This window comes from Haemaphysalis longicornis, unplaced genomic scaffold (assembly GCF_048455015.1).
Source record: "Haemaphysalis longicornis isolate Haplotype H1 unplaced genomic scaffold, Haemaphysalis longicornis Haplotype H1 scaffold_12, whole genome shotgun sequence".
Taxonomy (NCBI): Eukaryota; Metazoa; Arthropoda; class Arachnida; order Ixodida; family Ixodidae; genus Haemaphysalis; species Haemaphysalis longicornis.
The window spans coordinates 71,871,508-71,898,059 of record NW_027526225.1 but is presented as its reverse complement, the minus strand read 5'-3'; the positions used below and the strand labels follow the sequence as shown (position 1 = coordinate 71,898,059).

At 50.0% G+C, this 26,552-nt stretch overlaps 1 protein-coding gene across 1 annotated transcript; it reads left to right on the top strand.

Annotated features, from left to right (window-relative positions):
• Positions 1–22,265: 22,265 nt before the first annotated feature.
• On the top strand, positions 22,266–26,552 carry LOC144161669 (uncharacterized). The gene is made up of 2 exons (XM_077692294.1): positions 22,266–22,702; positions 23,715–26,552. The coding sequence occupies exons 1-2, from the start codon at positions 22,266–22,268 to the stop codon at positions 26,524–26,526; spliced, it is 3,249 nt and encodes a 1,082-aa protein (XP_077548420.1). The 3' UTR covers positions 26,527–26,552.

The following is a 26,552-nucleotide window of genomic DNA, read 5'->3' as shown; positions in this document are numbered from 1 at the left end:
ACAGGGACTGTTCCTCTTCCCATTTTTTACAGCGATCCCCGAAAGGATTGTTAAGCCAAAAAATGCGCGTGAGGGAAGGGCGATAAAATAGAGAATGCACGATTTTGAATTTGCCAACAAAATGTGGAGAAACTGTGGAACGCCCCGAAGAACAAACGGGAAAACGGCCTAGAGTTTGAAGGCTTGTGGTTCTGAGGAAACAGCTGCGAAATATTACTGTCCAACAGCAGGGAAAAAGTTGGAACACACCTAGGCACAGAAGCGTCGTGAAACACAGATGAATAATTCCCATTTAAGCGCCTTAGAGGTTTTTCCTTCGCCCCGCGTTTTTAGATGGCTCGGTACGTTTGCCGCTTGAGACGAGTGCCTTTCCAATCAACTTCCGACTTACCCTTTCGAAAGAATTCGATCTGTTTCCTATCCCTTTTGCTAATGCTCAGTCCTAGCGTCACGTATTGGGAGACTTGACAATTCTAGATTTCGCTGTCTGCTGCTCGATAGCCGGCCGTTCATTCGTTTTCAAATTTTATCTGCGGTGTACTGGCGTGAACAGCCACCTTTTGTTAGTGCTGAGTCTACTCGCGTTATATAAGGAAGTCACCGCACTATGTCTCCCTTCAAAAAATTCGTATTCCCTCTGTCAGAAACACGAAGCTTTATTGCGTGCGAAAATCGAATGAAGAAGTGCCAGAGTCAAAGCCGCAGCAACTAAAATCCAAGCTTTTATGGTCGAATTGTAAACCACCTGACAGTCAAAGTCAGATCAACTATCAAAAGGCAAACTTCGTTCGACTCAAAGTTCATACTGAGACACCAAATGAACCTTCACAACAAAGCTGAGCCACCCATAGTCGTTATTAAACGGGGCAATTTTAACTTTGAAGAGAGAATGCCCTAAAGGGGTAGTAGTTTGTGGTTGTGTGTAAATGCCAACGCCTGCGCAAGAACCCAAAGGCATTGCTGAGCCACCCGAATGCAATGCCGGCGCAATTGTTCGATGTCAGTTTCATCACGTCACACTTCCCTCTCACCCACCTAGATCGTATGCGCAATAGAATTGATTTTTGTCATTATTGTCTTTTGTAGGACTTTTTAGGGTTACCCCTTCTCCGGCCAAACGCTGAAGCTGGGGATTTCTGTTTACCATCATGGTGCCAGGTCAGCTCCCGATATATATATTTTACGGAAGCATTTGCCCGCCTCTGGCGGGCGACCATTAGGGCTCTCTCTCCTCGCCAGAGTTTTTGGGCACCAACAAGTCCAGTGTGTTTTTAATACTTTATGACGTCCCCACACGAAAATTGTAAACTTTTATGCCACAAAATTAAAAGCTGTTGTATAAATTTGTATAATTATTATTCGACTACTCAGTGTTTAAAACGAGGGAATCTAGTTTTCCAAGGTGTCAGTCAGTATTGCTCTAGTTGCAATCTTAGTACAGTCGTCATTAGTCTACATTCTGTGTTTCAGGACCAGAGAAGCTTGGTCATCATTTGCGTTCTTCGTGCTTGCGAATGGGTTAAAATAGTGGAGGAGCACGATCTGCGGCAGTTTAGTCGTACATGTCACTTAGTCGATAACGACGAATGGTTCTTGCAATATTCAAAGTTTATTAGAGCGAATGACTACTCCGCAATCAACTATAAAAATAGCCCTAACTTCGAAAAGGAAGTCATTGTGACGTGTACAGTCGATTGGACCCATTTGAAGCAGCACGTGCAGTGGACGATAGTGACATGGCGGGAGGGGGGAGTTGTTGGCCCTTGTCAGCATGCCGCTGTCTTTGCGACATTCAGCACGCCACTGGGCCATCACGTCCTTGGTTAGCGCAGCCCCTGCCAGGGCCTTGTACAGAAGCTGTAGAACTTCACGTGCAGGCCTCGGGATAAACTATCCGGTCTGGCGGTATCAACTTTCTAGAGACTTGGTTAATAGCAGCCTTCGCTTCCAGGAAAAAGGATCATACCTTTCCACTAAAACAGATACGTCTGGGTGGATTTCAATGGAGCTTTAATGGCTCGCTTTCCCAAAACAAGAGAGGGCCACCCTGCAGCCGGTGAAATAGTAATTATCATGAGGGCTAAAGCTCGCATGAATATGTCTCGCCACGAGGAAAAGTACTTCAAGATATGGGCTGCATGTCCTCGGCGCCATTGCGAACTCAATCAAGTGAACATTTGACTTCGGGCCCTTTGCAAAAACAGACTAGGAAGCAGGGAAATCTTCCTGAAGATCACAACGTTTACCATGATTCCTTCGCAAAGGGATGCACGTATGGGGGCAGTAGCGCTTTTCTCAGAGTGTGCGGCAGCACATTTTCATTGCACACATATTTAAACACCCTCTAGGGTATATTTCTGAGGAATGTGGCAGTCGGCGGTCGCGCAGCAATCCGTGGAGGTTCTGAACCAGACATAACTTGTACAACAGCTTTTCTACACGGGTGAAAGCCTGGACCACGGCAATTCCTGGGCCATGGCTATGAAGAACCACTGAGGATAAGTCTTGCTCTCTTTGCTGACCTCAAGTGCTTGGAAGTTTTAAATCGTGAATGCAGCGACCCCGTTCCAAGACACCCGCATACCCAGCTTTCTCGCTCAAAATTACAACCTCTCGGGAACCTAGAAAAACCACTTTAGAAAAATGATATTTGGCATAAAGCTAGAAGTTAACGGGAAGATTAAAACGCTAAAAGAAGATTTCAGGTTTCTGACAATTTTTTTGTGTAATTCGCTGTCAAATCTAACTCCCCATGCATTTCTATGGGATAGTTCCCATGGCTCAGGAACCCAGTCGCGCAACGTGCGCGACTTGAAACTGTGCACAAAGCAAGTATTCACCCCAAGTATTAGCTGTGCAAAATAACATTTTCATTTCGCTAAAAAATTGCAGAGTAATCACTGTTGAGAGGACTGCCATGAGCGGGGAAGCTGCACATGGCTTGGCTTACAAGCGGCGCTATCGTGTCTTATATATTAAGACTTAAACGTAAACATCGCCTGCAACGTTTTTTTTTTCGCACAAGCGCTGCAGAGCGTTATTAACCGTTGCGCTGCTTCCATGGCCAGGAAGTATTTCAGCCTGTGCTTTAGTGTTTGCCATTTTTTTTTGTTGACTTTGCATAAACCGGTGATTTGCATTTCTTGTGCGTTGGCATTTTTTCGTTGGGCTTGGTCAAGCTTGCTAATCTTTCACACTTTAAGGCGGTGCCGTCAGCACAACAAGACACGAGACCACTGTGCAGTCACTGCGGTAGTTGGTCTGTGGTTGAGATTAGGAAACACGTTAAATCCTGTTTTAAACTTATCCCATTAGTTCATAGCCTGCCGTTGTTTACTTTCTAGATAAATATTGCGCCTGACGTCAAATTTTGAGTTATGTTTAGGAATTGGCAAGGCGGTCGTTCACTCTGCTATATTTAAAAAGGACCCGCCGCGGTGGCTCAGTGGCTAAGGCGTTGCGCTGCTGAGCACGAGGTCGCGGGTTCGTTTCCTGGCCGCGGCGGCCGCTTTTCTGATGGAGGCGAAAAGCAAAAACGCCCGTGTGTACGAGATTTCGGCGCACGATAAAGATCCCCAGGTGGTCAAAATTAATCCGGAGCCCTCCACTACGGCGCGCCTAATCGCCTGCGTTGCGTCGGCGCGTTAAACCCCACAATCAATCAATCAAATCAATATTTAAAAAGGTTTTTGGAAAGTTACATTCCCGTTAAACAATTTTGTTCAAGCAGAAGAAGCCCAAAATTGGCATCACGATAAACAAGAGAATTCTGAATGCGGTACGGCTACTAAAATGAGGCGATTTATATCGCTTAGAAGAAATTCCACATATTCAGAAATGACAAAATTCTTGTGAACTTGGGCTATAAAACCTTCAGCTGGAAAATCGTCAATTTTAAACATTTGCAACAATTTTAAATTCTGCAAAGCAAATTTGAAAATTTTTATTGCCAGGAATGAAGGCAACTTTTGCGAAGCATCTCAACCAAATAAAAGTGTCATAAATATCGGAGGCAGCGCCATACAGTATGTTTAGCCTGTATTAAAGTTCACAAAAAATTAACACCGTGTAACAGACTTAATGTTCCTTTGTTGGGGGCAAATGTATTAATGAACCATTTGTGCACCGGGGTAACTACAATATGTAAACTTTACATTGTTTACATAGCCCTAATGCGGAGATAAAAATGATCCTTGCCCGTCCTGTGTTAATGAGCAAGGCAAGAGACATCGTAGACATTCAAATCAAATCAAATCAAATCAAATTTTCAACATTGCATTGTTAAGGGTCATCCTGGCATAAAAGCTACTAGATGCAGCTTGACCGGGCCAGGGGGTCCAATATAAACTTCGACGACACACATGGATACAGTGATAATTGAAAATAACGAAATTTATACATCACGTGGTATAAGAAGTCTACTTTTACGAAAAACATCTGTATAACGGCAGCATTAGATTTTCAACAAAAGCGGAGCAGCAATGCCAGACAAAACATATACCGCACTGTACACTTCTTACTAAAAGCATTAAACACAACATACCAACAAAATATGTGAAAAAACACACTCTACACAACATTCGTCTATTAACGTGAGCACCACGAAGGGGATGTCGCGTAAAACTCCGTCCTGAAAATTCGACGCTGTTTCTGTTTAATATGGACGGAACGTTACGTGTCAATATTTGCAAAAAGTAATTCGTTTGGAGAAATGGTACTTAAAACATATCAGGTGTGTGAATTAAGCAATTCTGGATCCGCATTGTTAAGCAAGATAATCGTTTCAAGAACTGCCGATAGACAGCATCCGAAAAGTGGAATTGGGAGAGCAAGCGGTAATCATAAAGATTATCGATTCTTATTATTCTATGCTGTGCAAAAAGTGCTCTACTGGGATGGAGGTAGACTACGTTCTTAATGCAGCGAACGGCATTCTTCTCTATCAACAATAGAATGGTAATACTCTTTTTGTAGCAGTACCCCAAACCCAAATGCAATAGTTTGAATGCGATCTAAAAATACAGTGGGGAATTTGAAATTTGATACTAAGTGGGAAGCAGTCCCGACACCGATACCATGTACCCACAGCAGAAGATAATTGTTTGGTCAACAGTTGAATGTCCGCATCCCAGCTCATGTGATGTGAAAGGACCACCCCCAAAGCTTTGTGTTGCTCTACTAGATCGATCTTAGAATTACCTAGGTAAAGCTTTCCCCTAACGAATACACGTTTATCTTTTTGTTTGAACAAAATATCTTTTGACTTTTTGCGTTAGTTTTTAAAAAGTTTGCTTCGGACCAATCGCGCGGTCTATCTAGAGCAGCATTTGCAGCAGAGAACAAGTCAGTAACGTTTTCTGAGGACAGAAGCAGGCTCGGGTCGTCAGCATATCAGACAAACTGTGCCCGGTTATCGTTACAGACGAGGTCATTCACGTGTACATTGAATAAAAAGGGGCTTAAAACACTTCCGGTTGGTAGGCCGCGCCGTATTTGTTGAAATGACGAACAATGCCGCACATTGTTCACGTCCGTGGATATAAGATTGTATAAGTGAATGCGGCACCCCACGAATTCCGTACTGACCTAATTTCTTAAGTAATATATTGTTATTTAGTGAATCAAAAGCTTTGCTGTAGTCAACAAATATTCCTAGAGTTAGCCTACCAGCCTCAATGTTTTTTAATACTAATTTCTTTTGTACTAATAGGGCGGACTCGGTAGAACAGCCTTTCCGGAAGCCATGCTGGCATTCAAACAAAATTTGGTGTTTTAAAAACAAAGCATTCAGGCGGGACAAAATAACTTTTTCTAAACACTTTAAAAAGCTTGGAAGGACCTACATAGGCCTGTTGTTGTCGGTATCATTTTTGTCTCCTCCTTTAAATATAACCGAAACTTCCGCTCATTTCATATTAGCTGTGAAGCATCCGGTTTTCAGGGAAAGGGTATAAATATGAACCAGGTAATGGCAGATGACTTCGAGGAAATGTTTGACGGGGCGTATTTGTGTATTGTCAACATCGACCCTTTGCTATTTTTGAGGGGCTCAAAGGTGTGTTGCACTTCATAAAAGTCTGTTGGCTGCAAGAACATGGTATTAAGAATGTCGCACTGAATACGGTATGATGAAACACTTGGAGATAAGGTACAAGGAATGGCGTTTATGTAACGAGCATTGAAGTGTTCGGAGAGAGCAGTATCATTCAGGGCCTGGTCGTTAACAATCATTTGAAATTTATCATTTGAGACTGTGCGGGCATTGAGGGCGTCATTGATAATTTGCAGACACGGTCTAAACGCGAACTTTGAGCCTCATAAAATAGCTTTTGGTAATAAAAGGTTTTCGCCTTGCGCAGCTCAGCGGTCATATGGTTGCGAATTTTTTAAAGGAAATGAGGGTAGAAATGATCTGCGTTTTTAATAATGAGCCATACAGATTGTTTTTTTCTTCAATCATTTTGATCAGTTCGACACTGATACAGGGTTTTCTTATACGCTTTGGGGGCTTGAAAGTTTTCATTGAGAAGCAAGTATTGGAGTTCTCAGTAAATATGGTAAGGAAAGAATTGCAGGCATCACCTTAATTGGTGCTGTTCATAACTGATGTGCAGTAGCTGTAGCGGAAGGACGACGCAAGGCATACCTGGGCCATGGCTCCACTTAGTGGGGACAATAACTTTACTCGCACGGGAAATCTACATGATGATGCTGATTATTACTTACGCATACCAACGGGAGATTCAACACAGTCCTGCACGCGCAACGTTCACGTCTGCTATTAAGGGGTAGAAACAGCATTCTTCAATGTTCTGGTAGAAGCGTTTAAGCGCAAATCGATCCCTTCCTGCGTCCTGTAACACGTTCCCTATGGACAATGCTTGCGCAAAGAACCCCGTTGAGTGGCACCTTGAACTCCCCGTTCCATTGCGAGCTGATGCACCGCCTACGTTGATTTGCGGTCCAGCCTTGAACGCAGATTGTTCACCCGTCGGTCGGAACCACACGGGTCACTTTTCTTGCTGAGCCTCGCGACAGCGCTGCTTTTCTTGGCGACCCGTGGCCTCCGCTCAGGCGTCTTCCGAGAAGACCGAGACGGTGTCAAAAGACAGCCTGCTTTATTTTAACAAAAGACACCAGACGACGTGCCTGTGATCTTCAGCTTTACCGTTTAAAGGGCTGGTCGCATCTCCCTTACGTCCTCGCGAAAAAATCGCTGCGAGGATGAATACGCCCACAATTCTAAAAGGTTGGATTCCGGTCCATAAGTTCAATCCTGAATGAGCTGTCGGGAGATGCTGTTCTCTTTTGTCTCCAGCGGTGCATGCGCCATCGCGCAGCTTTGAGCACAGCCTGGCGTGGCCAAAGCGAAGTGGACGTCAACAAAACTCTGTACCCAGCCTTCTGAACGGTTTGATATTCCATAGTCTTACAGCCATTTCCCGAAAGGCGTTGTCGCGCAACTGTCAGTGTCTTGGTGGTGCGGTAGCTCGTGCGAAGACAGCCGAGCCGGGTTTTTAGAAAATTTATTGATTGATCGCTTGTAGGGTTTAATGCGCCGACGCAACGCAGGCGATGAGGCGCGCCGTGGTGGAGGGCTCCGGAATAATTTTGACCACCTGGGGATCTTTAACGTGCGCCGAAATCTGGTACACGCGGGCGTTTTTGCTTTTCGCCTCCATCAGAAAAGCGACCTCCACGGCAGGGAATGGAACCCGCGGCCTCGTACTCAGCAGCGCAACGGTTCTTAGAAAATTCTTGTAGCTTCATCAGATGAATCTCTCGGTAGTTTATTCTCTTGACGAGCGCGATTTCGTGCTCGTTGTCGCCTCACTGTATGGTTCTCGTGGTTCTTGACCAGTCCTCTGGGTCTCCTCGCAGTTCAGAGAAGTAAACACGAGTGGTGCAGATTTTCTATGTTCAGGAATACGAAAGCACACATATCTGTGTTGGTGTGAAACCCCCAGGAGTACTAACATTGGTTCTAGTCGGCCTTTGCGAAGGTGCGGTAACGATTCAGTCTTTATGAAGTCGGGAACAAAGGTGTACTCGACCTCAAAATCACACCGTGGCGGCTCTATCTTTGTGTTCACGTCCTTAAATTCACGTGTTTCTTCGTCTACTTGAACGGGACCCACTAAATCGTCCTTCTCTGCGGCACGCGTAGCCTTGTGTTCTTCAAGCTTAATTTTCTCTGGGACACTCGAAGCTAACTTGGTGTTGGCTTCCACCGGCGTGTCTTTCCGCTGAGGATCATCTTCGGCCTTTTGAAACCTTGAATCGTGCATTGCAACGATGGCTTGTTCCTGCACGGCTACTTGCGGGACGTTTCCGGACAAATCAGTCTTGACTATCATCTCTTGTTGTGTTTGGGGCAATAACCCCTTCTCCACGTCCCGCGTCGCGTTAAACTAAATTGGTTCTTGCATCACCATCGCCGAGCAGTTGTAGCTCGATGGACCGGCTGGCCTCACGATATCCCGAGTCGATGTTCCATACGTCGTCATGGGCACAACGCGGTGTGCACTCTCCCTACGTTTTCTCGGCGTGATAGACGTGGACAACCGCGTATCTGTGAGCTCCATCTTGGACAAGTCCCTGCGCTCGCGTGTAGTCCTCTCGAAAATGCTCCCAAGCCTCGGAAGTTTAAGAGGCTCAACCTTAACTTGGGACCTGGAACGTTGGCAAGGTAACCTTCAAGGTCGATGTAGGTGAGCGCACTTTAGAGGGGTCGCTTCGATGCGTGGCCGGCCGAACACCGTTGAACACAGAAGTCAATGAGCGAGGGCAAATTGGAGTGCCTGATGTCCCGTTGGTAGAGGCTGTCGTATCGGGCGGCTTTGGGACCTTCAAAGCACCGCGCAGCCACATGAGGGTACGGCATATCTCTCCGCGGCACGACAACGCGTCGAAGTAGTCCCGGTCCATTTCGTCACGTTCAGGCAGTTCTACGATTCTCCTTTTGATCTCATACAGTGCGACATCTTTGCTTGCAAGCGCATCAATGGTCGCTTGCAAGTCATTCGGAGATGGGGACGGGGCTTCCAGAAGCTCATTCGCTGTCTTGAGCAATCTTGCAGTAGCTACGAGAAAGATGCGTTTCTGCCGGCGCTGCTTATCCATTCGACACGTACTATCGGTCGTCACTGGGCGGTCTGGGCCAGCATGGCCGACCTCCGGCTGGGGCCAGTGCTGATCAGCGGAAACAGTCAAAATAGGGGGGGGGGGGGGTGTCTAGGAACCGCCAGCCGCAGGGGACGTCGGTAGTCTCCTCGGGAGCGTGCGGTCATCCTCACGGGTTTAACGGTACCGACAAATGTAGTGGAAGAACAACGCAAGGCAGACCTTGGCCACGGCTGCCCTTAGCGAGGACAAGTTCAGTTCAGTAAAACTTTATTGAGGTAGGAGAAGGGAGTAAATGAGAAACTTGGGTGGAGTCCTCTTTCCAGGGCCCCAGAAGCTTGTGCCCCGGCCCAGGCCCTGTTGATCAGCTGGCGCTGGTCTTCCAACGCCTCGCTGGCCAGAGTCGCCTCCCACGTTTCTAGTGAACGAGGTGTATTGTTCTCTGTTTGCCATATAACAGGGCAATTCCACATAGTGTGGAAAAGGGTGGCTTTTCCATTGCATTGAAAACAGTCCTCACTAAATCTGTCTGGGAACATAAGCGCCAGCCTTGATTTGTGTGGGAATGTGTTTGTATTCTTCTCAGTGTTTGTGCATCGTTGGCGTTTAGTGCCATGTGAGGAGCGGGTAGCGTTCTCCTTTTAAGTCTTTTTCTTTTAAGACGTTCTCCGTAGGATGCGTATGGTGGAAGGGCGTAGGAGTGGTCCTCGTCGCTGCGGTTCGTAAGACTTCTCGCAAGCGAGTCAGCGCTCTCGTTTCTTTCCAAGACTTCGTGCGCAGGGCACCATGTAATGTTGTGTACACGGTTCAGCTCCCGTGGGATGATATGTTTAGAGCCAATGGGTATTACTCCGGCAGTGATGTTTTTGCTGGCTCTTGTCGAGTCCGTGATGATGTTTAAGCTCCTGTCATTTGCTTCTCCCCATCTGATAGCCATCAGAACAGCACTGGTTTCGGCTTCATCAGTGTCCTGTTTTCTAAGGGTGGCGTAGTCTACGGGGGAGCCTTTGAAGTCGACAACTGCTGCAATGGAAGAGCCGTGTGGAACCTTACTTGCGTCAGTGCAGACAGTGTTTACATGATTTCCGAACTTTCTTCTTAGAAAATTATTTCTTGCTATTCTCCTTTCCTTGTTGAAGGTTTTGTCCATGTGTTTGGGTATAGGTAGGGTTTTTATTCCCTTCCTTTGGTCTGGTGATAGTTCTGTCGTTCTATTCAAGAATTCTTTTTCTGCCGGAGAGGCAATGTTGGATAGGATTGCTCGGCCTGTGCGAGTTTTGAGTAGTCGTTCTTTTTGGTTAGCGAGCACTGCATCCCTTATTTCTTCGAATGTGTTGCACACTCCGAGATCGTACAGCGTTTGATTAGCTGTGTAGGTGGGGAGGCCAAGTGCTGTTTTATAGGCTGTTCTAATTGTCGCGTTGATCTTATTGAGGTGGGTACCCTTTAGAATGTGGAAGGGTAGGCTGTAAGCTACTCTGCTAATTATTAGGGCTTTGGTAATCCTCAGCGTGTCCTCTTCTCTCATTCCGTTTGGGGTTTTGGTGATTCTTATAATTTTGGCCAATTGTTGGGTAGTTTTGACGACTCTTTTTAGAGTTTCGTCGGCTCCGTTGTTGCGTTGGATTACCATGCCCAAGATTCTTATTTGGCTTCTCTCAGGGATTGGTTTCGAGTCGATGCAGAGTAACGTTTGCTTTTCATGGCCTAAGGGGAATACTCTGACTACCTCTGATTTTTCAGGGGCGCATTGCAACCCGTTGTTGGCCGCAAGTTCTCTGATTTCATTGATTGCGTTTTGCAGCGTTTGGATTTTTTTATTTCTTTTGCCGTGTTTCGTCCGTAGGGTGATATTGTCCGCGTAAATTGCAGCTCCGAGTTGGTCGTATTCTGTGATTCTTTTTGCTATCTCTATCATAGTGATATTGAAGACAAGCGGTGAGATGATAGATCCCTGTGGTGTGCCTTTGTTGGGTATGTCAAAGAGATCTGACTTCGTGTCTCCAATGCAAATGGTAGCCGTTCTGTCGGACAGGAATGCTTTCACGTAGCGGAATGTTCTATCCCCGCATTCTAGCCTCTTTACAGCTGTCAATATGGCGTCGTGTGTTACGTTATCGAAAGCTCCTTTGAGGTCTAGTGCCAAGATAAATTGTTCCCCTTCTTCCTTCTTTTTGAAGAAATCGTGCTGGAGTTGGATAAAAGCGTCCTGTGTTGCTAGTCCTTTCCGGAATCCTATCATGCAGTGGGGGAATGAGTTTTTCGTTTCGAGATGTTTGGAAAACCTGTTGGTTATGATTTTTTCCAAACGTTTTCCCATACATGAGGTTAGTGAGATTGGCCTCAAGTTGCCAATGTCAGGGCGTTTGCCTGACTTCGGTATGGTTATTATTTCGGAGTGTTTCCAGGATAGTGGTGTTGTACCGGGTATCCAGATTTTTTCAGTGAAGTATTTGGTGAGCTGTTCTATTTGTCGGTCACCTAAGTTTCTTATTATAGAGTTGATTATTCCGCCTCTGCTGGCTGCTCCTTTTCTTTTTGTTCCCATTATGGCTGTGAAGACTTCTTCTTTAGTAATGGGGCGATCTAGAGTCTCGTTCGCCGGACCTTCGTATCTTTTATTTGTGGCCTCAATTGGACTATTAAATCCATTTTTTTTCCTTCACGGCATGGATGAGTTGCTCGCTTGTACCCTTGAACAGGTGGGCAACTCTTTTCAGGTTGTGTTTACTCTCCCGTTTTGTGCCCTCTGGGTTGAGGAGACGGTTGATGATGTTCATGTTTTGGATGTGCTAAGAGTGTTCTTCAGGGTGTCACAGAAATAGTTCCAGTTTTGTCTGGAGAGTCACTAACTTTACTGGCACGGGAAATCTGCATGATGATGCTGATGATTACTGAAGCATACCCATCGGGAGATTCAACACTCGCTAAAGAGAATATCATTTCGGAACGTTTGCAGGCTGCAATCAGTGATGCTTTAATAGATAATCTTAGGAGCTATGGGCTTAGGTCGTGATGCGCATTCCTAGTAGGCCAGGAACACCGGGCCATGGTCGCCTAAATCAGAGTTAATTGTGCCTGCTGCCGAAACAGGCGTGTCATGATTATTAATAAGGAGGTCTAGAATAGAGGAAATTGTAATGGTTGCACGAGTTGATGTTTGGAAAACGTTTGTAAACCCACAAGCAACAATGCAGTGAATCATGTCGTTTGAACATAAACTCTCGCCAAGAAGATTGATGTTCAAGCTTCCACCAAGGAACAACCGAAGCCTCTTGTAGGATGCATACTGAAGTAGGCCATCTACAAAGCTTTTAGATTGTTCAGTGTTACCTGAAGGAGGCCGATACAACACAGAGCAAAGCACGTCATGTAGCTCTTGACAAAAAACTTCATAATCTTCAATTACGGAAGAGAACTGGGGCAGTTCCTTGAAAAAGCCTATTTCACTAGAAATATAGATGGCGATACCATCACCGGGCTATTCGTGCGGTTGACAAAGAAACAGTTGTAACCCCGTAATAGAGGTGCGTTATTAAAGGCAATGAAACAAGTCGCCGTGAGCATAATGACGTTAAATCTAAATGAATACTGCTCAACGTAGAAACAAATTGTTAGCCCTTTTTAATAATGAAAGAGTGTTGAGATGAATAAGTCATGTTGTCTTTTTCGCACAAGCACACAACTTAATACATCATGGTTGCACGAATTCTGATAGATGACGTCATATGAGACGCCGACATCACGCCGACGAGACAAGCTATTCATGTGAGTGATGTCTACCCCAGCCTAAGAACTTTTTGGTATAATTTTAACATTTCTGGCCCATACGTACCGCCAGTTGGTTTCGCTTTTCTCTGCAATGGCCAAGAATAGTAGGAGTTTCTAGCTTTAGCACAGGTTTTCATTAGCGAAGACAGTGGTACTGTTATCCACGCGGGAAGAGCCATCCGCATTCATGCTTGGTTCACCACATAGCCCCAAGGAGCCGTAAGTGATGTGTTTCTTGCTAGCCTTTTTCCAGAACCTTGTCTCGTTTCTGGCGTCTCTTAAACAGGACGATGATGTCACGATGTTTCCCATTATGCGTAGGCGTGTGGTGGCATGGTTGCTTCAATGTCCTTAGGCAACAATGCCTCCCCGATGGCGGTTCCAGGATTTCCAACACCTTCCATGACATTCTGAGAATTTGTCTCGACGACTCCTTTCAGTTTCAGATTGTAACGGCTAGAATACTGATTGGTATGCATCATCATTTTTTCTAGCCCCATTGGGTGTTTTTCCTTTTCTTGGCATTACCGGAGCAAACAATCGTTTTCCCTTATATCTCCTTGTTTTCTTTGTCAACAGTATCCAACTTTGTTCCAAAGTCCTCAAAAACTTTGTTTTTATGGGTCATGCTTTTGACCATTTCCCGCATTTTTGCCCGTACATCGCGATTATCGCTGGTACGCTGCGGATTCGCCATACCTCAGTTTTTACAAATACAACAATCTCGGCAGCAGCAACGACGCATTTTGATGCAAACAAGACACTCGGCATTCAAACCAACTTGGTCCCATGAAGGTGGCGCAGATTGCAGGTTCGCCAGCGATTGCATGCTGTCCAGCTGGGTCAAGCGTACCGATGCTCCGGGGCACACGTGGGGACTGCGGATGAGCTGTACAAGAACCTGCGGAATGGGACGAGCGAAGCGTTACAGCTGCGCTCCAGGCGTCCTCGCAGCTGCCAATGGCTTGGTCCGGGAGCGGCGACACATTATGTAGGCTGGCCGTGACGTCAAAGTCCCCCGTGGTGCCATGAAGGTGACGCAGATTGCAGGTTCGCCAGCGATGGCTGCTGCCATGCTGGGTCAAGCGTACCGATGCTGCGGGGCACACGTGGGGACTGCGGATGAGCTGTACAAGAACCTGCGGAATGGGACGAGCGAAGCGTTACAGCTGCGCTCCAGGCGTCCTCGCAGCTGCCAATGGCTTGGTCCGGGAGCGGCGACACATTATGTAGGCTGGCCGTGACGTCAAAGTCCCCCGTGGTGCCATGAAGGTGACGCAGATTGCAGGTTCGCCAGCGATGGCTGCTGCCATGCTGGGTCAAGCGTACCGATGCTGCGGGGCACACGTGGGGACTGCGGATGAGCTGTACACGAACCTGCGAAATGGGACGAGCGAAGCGTTACAGCTGCGCTCCAGGCGTCCTCGCGGCTGCCAATGGCTTGGTCCGGGAGCGGCTACACATTATGTAGGCTGGCCGTGACGTCAAAGTCCCCCGTGGTGCCATGAAGGTGACGCAGATTGCAGGTTCGCCAGCGATGGCTGCTGCCATGCTGGGTCAAGCGTACCGATGCTGCGGGGCACACGTGGGGACTGCGGACGAGCTGTACACGAACCTGCGGAATGGGACGAGCGAAGCGTTACAGCTGCGCTCCAGGCGCCCTCGCGGCTGCCAATGGCTTGGTCCGGGAGCGGCGACACATTATGTAGGCTGGCCGTGACGTCAAAGTCCCCCGTGGTGCCATGAAGGTGACGCAGATTGCAGGTTCGCCAGCGATGGCTGCTGCCATGCTGGGTCAAGCGTACCGATGCTGCGGGGCACACGTGGGGACTGCGGACGAGCTGTACACGAACCTGCGGAATGGGACGAGCGAAGCGTTACAGCTGCGCTCCAGGCGTCCTCGCGGCTGCCAATGGCTTGGTCCGGGAGCGGCGACACATTATGTAGGCTGGCCGTGACGTCAAAGTCCCCCGTGGTGCCATGAAGGTGACGCAGATTGCAGGTTCGCCAGCGATGGCTGCTGCCATTCTGGGTCAAGCGTACCGATGCTGCGGAGCACACTTGGGGACTGCGGACGAGCTGTACAAGAACCTGCGGAATGGGACAAGCGAAGCGTTACAGCTGCGCTCCAGGCGTCCTCGCAGCTGCCAATGGCTTGGTCCGGGAGCGGCGACGCATTATGTAGGCTGGCCGTGACGTCAAAGTCCCCCGTGGTGCCATGAAGGTGGCGCAGATTGCAGGTTCGCCAGCGATGGCTGCTGCCATGCTGGGTCAAGCGTACCGATGCTGCGGGGCACACGTGGGGACTGCGGACGAGCTGTACACGAACCTGCGGAATGGGACGAGCGAAGCGTTACAGCTGCGCTCCAGGCGCCCTCGCGGCTGCCAATGGCTTGGTCCGGGAGCGGCGACACATTATGTAGGCTGGCCGTGACGTCAAAGTCCCCCGTGGTGCCATGAAGGTGACGCAGATTGCAGGTTCGCCAGCGATGGCTGCTGCCATTCTGGGTCAAGCGTACCGATGCTGCGGAGCACACTTGGGGACTGCGGACGAGCTGTACAAGAACCTGCGGAATGGGACAAGCGAAGCGTTACAGCTGCGCTCCAGGCGTCCTCGCAGCTGCCAATGGCTTGGTCCGGGAGCGGCGACGCATTATGTAGGCTGGCCGTGACGTCAAAGTCCCCCGTGGTGCCATGAAGGTGGCGCAGATTGCAGGTTCGCCAGCGATGGCTGCTGCCATGCTGGGTCAAGCGTACCGATGCTGCGGGGCACACGTGGGGACTGCGGACGAGCTGTACAGGAACCTGCGGAATGGGACGAGCGAAGCGTTACAGCTGCGCTCCAGGCGTCCTCGCAGCTGCCAATGCCTTGGTCTGGGAGCGGCGACACATTATGTAGGCTGGCCGTGACGTCAAAGTCCCCCGTGGTGCCATGAAGGTGACGCAGATTGCAGGTTCGCCAGCGATGGCTGCTGCCATGCTGGGTCAAGCGTACCGATGCTGCGGGGCACACGTGGGGACTGCGGACGAGCTGTACAAGCTCCTCAACATCTTCATTTCTTTTTTTTTTCTTGGATACATTTACGCAGCATGGTTTGCGTATCCTGCTCGCGCATTCCAAACAAAACTTTTTGATTGAAATGTGGAACTACCATTTCAGTCCTTTCCGTTGGTAGCACGATTTTTTTCAGTTTTGAACTCTTGTTTTATATAAGAAAAAGCCAGCTGTAATTTCAGAGATAGAAATACCGATGTGTGTATTTTGCAAAATTGGTAAGTATTTATATAGAGCTTCCCTTGATCCGGCCAAACAAAACACAAGGTAGGCTTTTCGAGGGTGGTGGTGGTGGTGGGGGAGAATGGATAGCCGCCGCCAGCAACTATACCCGCCACATACTGCGATGAGCAGCCGTGAGAATGTAAAAAACTGAACGAACAACCAATATGCACAAAAAAAATCTCCTCTAGCGCTGAGGCGAAAGTGGGAGGGTGGATGAATTGTTCTGTGGAATCATTTTCACGGCAGGCGTGGCCCCAAACGCCACACTACTATCCCGAGACCGCTCGTAATACTGGCTACAGTGTAGTGTCAATTTCGTAAACGGCGAGGCGGGGGGGGGGGGGGTTAACAGGCGTATTCATGGGAGGTTGTTGTGGCCATTACTACACTAGTGTGGCCAATCCTGCTCTGGTGTGGAAGTGGGTTAACGGCAATGGTCGCCGGGGTCAGGCCACACCCCAAGCCTCATTCTGCAATTCCATCAACACCCGGATTTTTTTTTAATCCGGTAAAATTGTCCGGCAGCGGCATTCGAACAACGGCCCTTCTGCACGCAAGGCGGAGGTTCTACCTCAACACCACCGCTGCGCCGGACAAGAACAGAGCGGAGTGTGTCAGGGAACAAACGAGTGCTAAGGGCATATTAGTAGAAATTAAGAAGAAGAAATAGGCGTGGGCAGGGCATGTAATGCATAGGCAAGATAACCATCGGTCATTAAGGGTAACAGAGTGGATCCCTGGAAAAAGCAAGCGTGGCAGGGGGCGGTAGAAAGTTAGATGTGCAGATGAGGTCAAGAAGTTTCAGCAAATAAATTGGTCGCAGTTAGCACAGGACCGAGATAATTGTAGGTTATTGGGAGAGGCCTTTGCCTTGCAGTGGGCGTAGATAAGCTGATGATGATGATGATTATGATAATGGAGGAGGGTCGAATGTACGACGCATGCAACGAAAGTGCATGTGCCGTATCGTGCTACCCTTCGACGGCTTTTTTGTTATGGTTATAATGGTTTGCAACCGATCGAAATAACGGAATGGAATACTAAAACTGCCTGTATACGCGCATGCATGGCGTCACCACAACTCGATTTATCTCGACATTGTTCGAGTTTGGTCGACCAATGTAACCAAACAAAACAAAAATATAACCAAACGGAACACAGGCCACCCAATTTCATTGGTTACAGTCAAATCTGCCATATTTTGCAACTATCGTCAGTTGCGTGAAACGCACGGAAATAAAAGTACATCGAAAATATTAAGTCACAGTTCTACGTAATCATGCGCTTTCATGCGTGTCCAAAAGCAAAGAGAAAGAGCAACTGACGCATTCAACCTGTATGGTTATCCCGCGCTCTCGCGTGATTATCTGTCTCGATTTACGCATTTAGCGGCTCCAAGAAAACGCAGTGTTGGTGAATCGGAAAAACCACGTAAGAATGTTTACGCATTAGTATATAACTCTCAAAAGTTCTGCATTTTCTTACTCCGTGGACTTTTTGAGATGCAGAGCATCTGATTCACTCACCTTGTCCCTCCGGCGTCGTCGTCGTTGTCGTCGTCGTCGGCGGCGGCGGCGTTGTCCACCCCTCCCCCATTCTCCTTGCCGCGCCAGCTGCGCTCTCCGCCGCTCACCCCCTCTCCTCTCCGATAGCGAACACTATCGCGAGGGGCATTGGATTGGATTCGATTAGATTGGATTGGCTTGGCTTGGCTTGGCTCGGCTTTGCTTGGCTTTGCTTGGCTTGGCTTGGCTTGGCTTAGCTTAGCTTAGATTGGATTAGATTGGATTGGATTTGGATTGGATTGGATTAAAGTGGATTGTGTTGGATTGTGTTGCGTCATAGCCGCGGCAGACGCGCTGGGGCCGACGCATGTGCAGTACTCTCTCTTCCGCGGTTTCCTCTCCTTCGGGCGCGCTGCGCATAAACCGGTGTGCCGTTCTCCGGCGAAGCAACATCCAGGCTTGGCTCAAACACCTAGAGTCCACGCCGCTTTCGAAGTACGCCAACGTCGTCATCGACTGGGACCGCCTTACGCAGTCCCCTCAACGTTATGCGCGCTATAAAACGCGGTCCCTTCGCCGCTCCGCCTATGCGTCGCATCTACACAGGGGTCCCCGCGAGGGGAGGTGGGAGTTTTTTGGTCCTACAACTTGTAACGGCGGTTTCGGTGCAGCGCAGTGAGGCAGTTTGTGTTTATTAAAGCGTAGGCGAGAGCTTGAAGTAAAACGCGACCGCAGCATTCAGTAGTGAAACTGCGAGCACGTTTCTGGCTCCCTGCTGTCTATGGAGCTTCAGCCACGCAGTAATTGTTTTTTTTTTTTGAAAAACCGTTGACAAACTAGCCAGTAACCGAGTCTTATTGCACACATAAAGCAGTGCTTTTCAGCGTCAAGTAATAACTTTCTAGTATCATGCGGTATTTGTTCTAGAAATGATTCTCAATGGCTGTTGTAAACACATCTCTGTGAGAGTGACCACATTTCTACCATGAGTAATGAAGTTAAGTAGCGTCGCCTCTCAGCCTTTTTGTTTTGGGGCAAATCTTAAAAGCTGCCCCCAACTTTGTCTTGCGCTCGTGAACGACGCTGCTTCTTCATCAACTGCCAAAGGCGAGCGCGGCAGCGAACTTGGAACGGCTTCCCGCGCAGGCTTTTCCGGGTCATTTAGCTGCAATATATTCCGCGATGCGGCGTACTGCCGCCGGCAACAATACTGCAAGAAAAATTTGCATGGAGGAATGGACTTGCACTTCCAGCTCGACTCCCGTCTTGGCGCATGAAGCGTCGTCTGCGATTTGCAATTACTCAGTATGGAAGTATATCACACAGATGGAAAGATTTACCCATAACGGCTTTGCAAGCCGCACCGTATCAGATCGGCAGAAATCATGCACAAATACGCCGCGCTGCCCGCCACCGGCATTCCACTGGCCAGCAGTTCGCCACGGGCGGTGCTTTTCGCTAAAGCTACGGTGGTTCCATACCACGGCTGCCCGGACCCTATAATGGTAGTGCAACGAGGACTTCTGCGGCAAAGCTAGTCCACACGAACTATTCACGCAGCGCTCACAGAATTAACAATTTCCGCCTTTGTTTCGCAGCCCTGCACCGCATGCAGCCCCTTTTTCGGCGCAAGCAAGTACCGAAGGCACGACGGGGGCAAAGCAAGAAAAAAAATTAAAGCCGTTACACTCAATGTGAAAGCTGTCGGAAGTGCACAGCAGTGATTCGGCATGACGGGGATTGGCGCCGTTACCCGCTCACTGCTCCCACCTATCACACTCTACGGCGCCCTGTCTCACTCTTCTTCTCTTGATAAATAAGCAATTCAAATTTCCCGCCTTCGCAGTGCTCGCCCGCTCCCTGCCTGAAACCGCACCAGCGGAGGTTCTCTTCGTTGTGCTGGCTTTAGTTTCGTACAGGTGCCGTCATAAGTAATTGGAGCACAGGAGCTGTGGCCGAACTAGAGTTCCTGTATATCGCGTAACGCAGGAGTTGCGCGTCTGATTGCCACATTCCGCTGGTTCCAGTTCAACAGGACAGCCCGCTTTCAGTGCTGCGCACAAGACCCCGTATTCAGTCAGTTCTCGTCAACTGAGCATCGGCGGTTGTGGAAGCGGCGGCAGCGGTGGCGGCTCAGCTGATAAGCAGCCGAGAATCGTGCGCTAGTTTTAGATGCGGAGCATCTTATAGTCTGGGCATGTCCCGCGTCGGCGTCCGCACTCACACTGCGCATGCGCAACTCTCCTCCTTCCCTCTCTCCCACAGGTGCGCGATACTCCCGCCACTTATTTTCTCGTACCAGCTGCGTGCACTTCGCTTTCGCTTCTCCCGCGTTCTCGTTGCTGCTTTCGCGGCGCATGCTCGGCGTTTGCGCATCTCTCCTCCTCTCGTCTCCTCTCCTTCAAACTTGAATGTAAATTGGGTAGCGCGCTGCGCGCGTTCAGTTCAGCGCATGCTGTGGTGGACTACACTTCACTCCGCTCTTCTGATGAAGTGTATGGAAGCAACAGTTCCGTCAGTTAGTGGGTTCGCGCAAGCAAGCGTCAGCACCACCCCACAAACAACACAACGGAAACACAACGGAACTCGAAGATGCTCCGCATCTACTCAGCGTTCCCTTCGGGAAGATGGGGCTAATTTTTGTCCGGCCGCTCCTCGCCACTCCTCCTCGCCGCTGCCGCTGGCGCGGCGGCCTACATGCGAGACGGGCGGCTTTCCCGCACGACCTGGAACTCAAGATGGCGGATGGACGCGCAACTCTGCTCCCCTAAGGGAGCTATATACAGGAACTCTAGGCCGAACTGCATCGGAGCGCCGTGTAGCTGCACCGGCGGTAAATGGAACGACCAGAACACGCATGCGCGGCTGCCGACGGCGATAGCCCATCTATACCTCTCAAACCCCTCTTTTTTAACCTGGCTTCAAGCATAGTTCACAGCATACTGGTTTCTGCGATGGCGCTGATAGCGTACACACCTAAAAGTATTTGAGAGAAAAAATTCCCCCGCATTTCCCCGAGGGGGAGAATGTGAAAGTGCGAATGCACGGTTGTCGGCCCGCTTGCGGCGCTTGCGCTCGGCCCCCGCAGCCCACCGCCTCGCCGCCTTCTCTTCCATCTCTTCCATCGGGTTTGTAGTATCACGTGTACACCACGCAGTTATCAAGCCGCTATAACGCCGCTGAGTCGCCAACGCACGCCGCTGACGACGTAGTTTGAATGCGTTAAAGATATAAGGCGCGTCACTAACACTGATATCACCGTCGCGTCCGTGGCTTGGTCGGTAGAGCGTCGCGCTGCGGCCGCAAAGTCCTCGGATCGAAACCTGGCGCCGGATGCTGTTTCTTTTTTAAATATAGAGGAGCACTGCGGACGCCGCCGCCGCCGGTGCCGGCGGTGGATGGTTTGGGGTCGCTTATAAAGTGCATTCGCACTTAAAACTCGCTGCAGATTCGCGTGATAGCGCGAGCCGCTTCTCCGAGAGCTCGCATTTGCTGGACGTGTGCCAGAGACGCTGTCAGATGCGTCTCTGCTCTCAGCGCCGTCACCGAGACCAGTATGCTGCGAACAATGTTTGAAGCCAGGTTCAAAAAAGTGGCTTGAGAGGTATAGATGGGTTGTCGTCATCGGCAGGCGCGCATGCGTGTTCTCGTCCTTTCATTAACCGCCGGTGCAGCTACACGGCTCTCCGATACGGTTCGGCCAGAGCTCCCGTGCTCCAATTACTTATGACGACACCTGTACGCTGGAGCTGTTGTGCGTCATTTAGAATTTGTAATTTTTTCCTTGCGCAGCAGGAGCATTACTGCGTAATTTCGAGCGCGCCATTTAAAACAAAGCTTTTTAACTCTACCTTCCAATGGTTCTTTCGCGACGGCTGGTGTCAACAGAAAACTCCCGCGAACAAATAAAAGTTACTGGAACCGCCAGGAATCAAACCTGGAACTAACATAGTAACGGAGCGTGAGCCCGTTGTCTTACCGATTGAGCTACGAGCCCACGTGGAAACGGGGAAGAAAGGCGGTGCACTCACCAAACACATCTGCGGGTTTACCTCCTGCTTTCTCGTTGAATGCCACGTGATAGCGTCACGTGACCTCTGGCGCCGCTGAGCGCTCGGGATCATACTTGTTGGACTTATCAGCCGCGGAGCAATAAGCCCCTCCTACTTTACCATTCAGCGCATACAAAATTGGTGAAAAGAGGTATTGCGAGCATGTGTTTCACGAATGCAATAAAAAAATCATGTACCCATACCATGACTAAAAGCCTTAGTCAACAGTCGCAAAGACTGTCACAGTCTGGTTATCCAGTCCACGTGCAGATTTCGGTTGCTGAGTCCCTCCTAAAAAAGATACGTGCCGCAACGCGGGATGAACCAATCGCAGCAACAAACAGCCGCCCAAAATTCGCCGTTATACCGTATTTGCACGGTGTCAGCCGACAGGAGCCCCCGCCACCGCCGCAGCGCGAAGGAAAGCTGACGTGGTCGGGCGCAGTGAAGGGAGCCAAAGCAGAGGAAGTGCCTAGGGGCAAACAGCAACAACAACGAAGCGAAGAAAAGCCCACGAGAAAGGAAGTCTACGACATGATCAGGGAAAGCAGCGAACAGATGCTCAAAATGATAGACGATAAGATCGACAAGCTAATAGAGGCACTGAGGTCCAACATCCAACCGATGGCTCAGACCCAAACGCGAAAACAGGAGCAAGCCGCCCCAGAGATACCAGCACCGATGAGGAAGGAGGAAACAGCCGTCACCGAAGAAGAAGCCACGAAGAGCAACATCGAGAGCGACGAAGAACACCCCACGGAACCCAGCAACAAGAAAAGGATCATCGAAAACACCAAGGAAAGAAGACTCATGGCACGTCTCGACCGCATGGACAGGGAGCGCGAACAGCTAGCAAAAACGACGAAGGATAAGTTTAGCAAGATGGAGAAAACGCTGCAGGATCTGCAGAGCGGAATGAGGCAGATGCAAACCCAATTGCAAACATTCATGCAGAGCATGGAATCCCAAACGCAAGCGTTCATGCAAAACGTGGAGACCCAGATCAACACTAAATTGCAACAATTATGGACCCAACAACACCAAGTACAAGGACCAAGCCAGACCGAAAGACAGTAAAAGGCCAGAAGCCGGACAGGGACCTCCTAATCTGGCAATGGAACTGTAATGGTTACCAAAGTAAAAGGGCAACGATAATACAACACCTAGAAGGGATAGACAGGAAACCAGACATCTTCATGCTTCAAGAAACGCACTGCATAGAAACACCAAAACTACCAGGGTACAGAGCACACGCCAAAGCTGCAAAGACACTGAGCGAAAACAAGACGGGAGCACACAGGCCTATCGGCGGGGTGTGCACGTTCGTCCGTAAGGGCATCGTCTTCGTCGAGCACGAACTGAACACCGGCAACTGGACCGACAGCTGCGCGGTGGAGGTGATCATTGGGAGGAGGACGAAGACAAGCACACTCGCCGTAAACGTGTACAGCAGTCCGAGGCACAGGAAACAGAAGTTTCGCACGCTCATGCAGAAAGCGCTAAGAACGATAAAAAAAGGAACGGTAGTAATCGGGGGCGACTTTAATGCACCACACTACGATTGGGGCTACGACAAGACGACCGAAAAAGGAAGAGACTTAATGCAAGACGCGACGGACGCAGGGTTAATACTGATCACGAACCCTGAGACCCCAACGAGAACGGACACATCGGTAGCCAGAGACACCACCCCGGACCTGACGTTCGTAAGGATCGAAGGCAGAGGGGACGCGACATGGAAGAACACCAAGACCGATCTCGGCAGCGACCACATGATCATAGAGATACGAGTCCCACTCGGAAACGACACAAGCCAAGAGAAAAAAAAACACAAATACATGAACTGGGAAGAGTTTCGCCGCCACCTCGCAACTCAGCACGAGAAAATAGAGGACATAGACACGTGGGCAAAAGCGATCGTGGAAGCAACCGAGGAAGCAACGATTGAGATAGAGACAGACGGAAACGTACACACGATGATAGCCGACTGGCCCACCTCATCGAAGCAAAGGAAGCCTTAAAAAGAAAATGGAACCAACAACGTACGAACAGAAAGCTCAGAAAAAAGATCGCCGAAATTAACAGAGAGATAGAAAAACACAGCAGGGAGCTCGGCAAACAACAGTGGGAACAGACATGCAGGGAGGCGGACGGACAACTCCACATGGGTAGAACGTGGAGACTGCTCCGACACCTCTTGGACGAAACCCAAACCAAGGGCGAACAGCAGCATAAACTCGGCAAAATCATCCACAAGGCGATCGCGAAGGACGGGGAGGACGAGGTGAAGAGAAAACTCGACGCCAAATACCTCCCGGTTTCCCCGAAAGAAAAACACCCAGAATATCAGGGAACGGAAAACGCCGAAATAGACCGGGACATTGAAGAATGGGAGGTACGAAACGTCATGCAAGACCTCAATAGAAGATCGGCGGCGGGACCCGACCGAGTAAGCAACAAGGCACTACGAAACCTCAACGACGCAACGGTCGTGGCACTGACAGAGTACTTCAACAAATGTTGGAGGGCCGGAAAGCTACCGCGCCGATGGAAGGAAGCCAAAACGATTCTAATACCGAAGCCGGGCAAACCACCCGGCGTCGAGAACCTAAGACCGATATCGTTGACGTCGTGTGTAGGCAAACTGCTCGAACACGTACTCATGAACAGGTGGCAACACTACCTCGAAGAAGCAGAACTATACCCGGACTCGCTCATCGGGTTTCGGAGTAAGCTAGGGACCCAAGACGCTATGCTACAGCTCAAGAGAGAGATCGTAGACTACGACATAAACACCAACGACAACAGAGCAATACTGGGCTTGGAACTGCAGAGTGCCTTCGATAAAGTTCGGCACTCGGCGATCCTTGCCCAGGTATCGCGCCTGAATCTGGGAAAAAGATCGTTCAACTACATCAGAGACTTCCTTACCGACCGCACAACCCGAATCTGCGCGGGAGACCTACAACTACCAGAGAAGACACTAGGCAGCGAGGGAACGCCGCAGGGAGCGGTAATCTCACCGCTGCTCTTTAACCTAGTAATGATCGGGGTCGCCAACCGACTGCAGAGCGTCGAAGGGGTACGACATACAGTCTACGCCGACGACGTAACGCTATGGGTCACCGGCGGAAGCGACGGCCACATCGAGAGCAAACTACAAGAAGCACTGGAAGCAGTAGAAGACCAGCTGAGGGGCTCAGGACTGGTATGCTCCCCCGCAAAGTCGGAACTCCTAGTGATCCCGCCCAAGGGAGCGAGGCGCAACAAGCAGCCCACCAGAGACGGCGACAATATAACAGTAAGAACACAGGGGGGACACACCATTCCCCAAGTAAGCAGGATCAGAGTCCTAGGAATGCTCATCGAACGCAGTAGGGTCAACGGAGAGACGGTCTCCAAACTCGACGCCAAGACCGGCGCGGCGATGCGACTCATAAGAAGAGTGTCGAGCAGAAGAGGTGGGATGAAAGAGGAACGACTCGTAAGACTCGTTCAATCCTTCGTGGTCAGCCACGTCGCATACGTCGCCGCCTTTCACAATTGGCGGCAGTGCGAGCGGAAGAAAGTCGACGCGATGCTGCGCAAGGCATACAAGTCGGCGTTGGGGCTCCTAGGAGGCACGAGCACGCAGAAGCTCGAAGCCCTCGGACTCCACAACAGCCTGGAGGAAATAGCGGAAGCCCAGCAGACGGCGCAGTTCATAAGACTATCGGAAACCAAGACTGGCAGAGAAATACTACGACAACTAGGCGTCAGCGTCAGAGAAGATCTGCAGACGGGGGAGCAGATACCGCGGGAGACGAGCAAACGCATCGTCGTAAGCCCGATCCCACGGAACATGAACCCAACGTTCAACAAGGAAAGAAGACAAGCACGGGCTAAAGCGCTGATAGCACTTCACTCAAACGACGAAGGGGCGGTATTCGTGGACGCGGCCAGCTACAAAAACATCAACGGCGTCTTCAGCGTCAGCGTGGTCGAAGCCAAGACCGGCGAGACCAGGCTTGCGGCAAGTGTGAAGACCAAGTCGCCGAACCAAGCCGAGGAAGTGGCGGTGGCACTCGCCATCGCGGACCCAAGAACAAAGACGGTGCTGTGTGATTCGCGAACGGCAGTGCGCAATTTTGCGAAGAACCGGGTGAGCTGTGCGGCCGCGCGTATTCTACGCAAGGCCGAAACCAACAGCGACAACGACGGTGTGGTAATTAAGTGGTTCCCCGCACACGCGGGCGAAGGGGTGGCGAGCTCGCTGGGGCTCGCCAACCACAACGAGACGGCCAACGCCGTGGCGCGAGGATTAGCCGGCCGTGCCACGGGAACGACGGTCGCCGACGAAGTGGATCGCCCCGACAAGGACACCATGACCAGTTACAGCGAGGTGATCTCATGGTATAGACTAGGAAGACGAACGATGGCCCTGCCTCACCCCGGGCTGACTAGGGAAGAGGCGGTTGTGCTCCGTCAACTACAGACAAACTCAGTGATTACCCCAGTGCTAGCCAAGCACCTGTGGCCGGAGGTTTATGTGACTGATGTGTGCAGACTGTGCGGGAAGGAGCGGGCCACGCTGGCCCACATCCTAAAAGACTGCATAAGCGCGAACAATGCCAACAATGCCGACGTTCTCCCGCCCCACATAGAGGAGGCGAAGAGATCCAACGACTACGGCGTGCAACGCAAGGCCGTCCAGCAGATTCTAGCGGCCGTCGAGAGGCAGCGACCGGACGGGCCGGAGGCAGAAAGGGGGAACCCGAGTACGCCGAAGACCACCGGGAGCGACTCTCGCCGCTAAGAAGACGTCCGGCCTCGTCGACCCAA

Bases quoted from the DNA above. Each gene is read 5' to 3' on its own strand.
- LOC144161669 (XM_077692294.1), top strand. From the start codon at position 22,266: ATGATCAGGGAAAGCAGCGAACAGATGCTCAAAATGATAGACGATAAG. The intron at 22,703-23,714 runs GCAAGCGTTCAT...ACACGATGATAG, and splicing joins CAGAGCATGGAATCCCAAAC to CCGACTGGCCCACCTCATCG.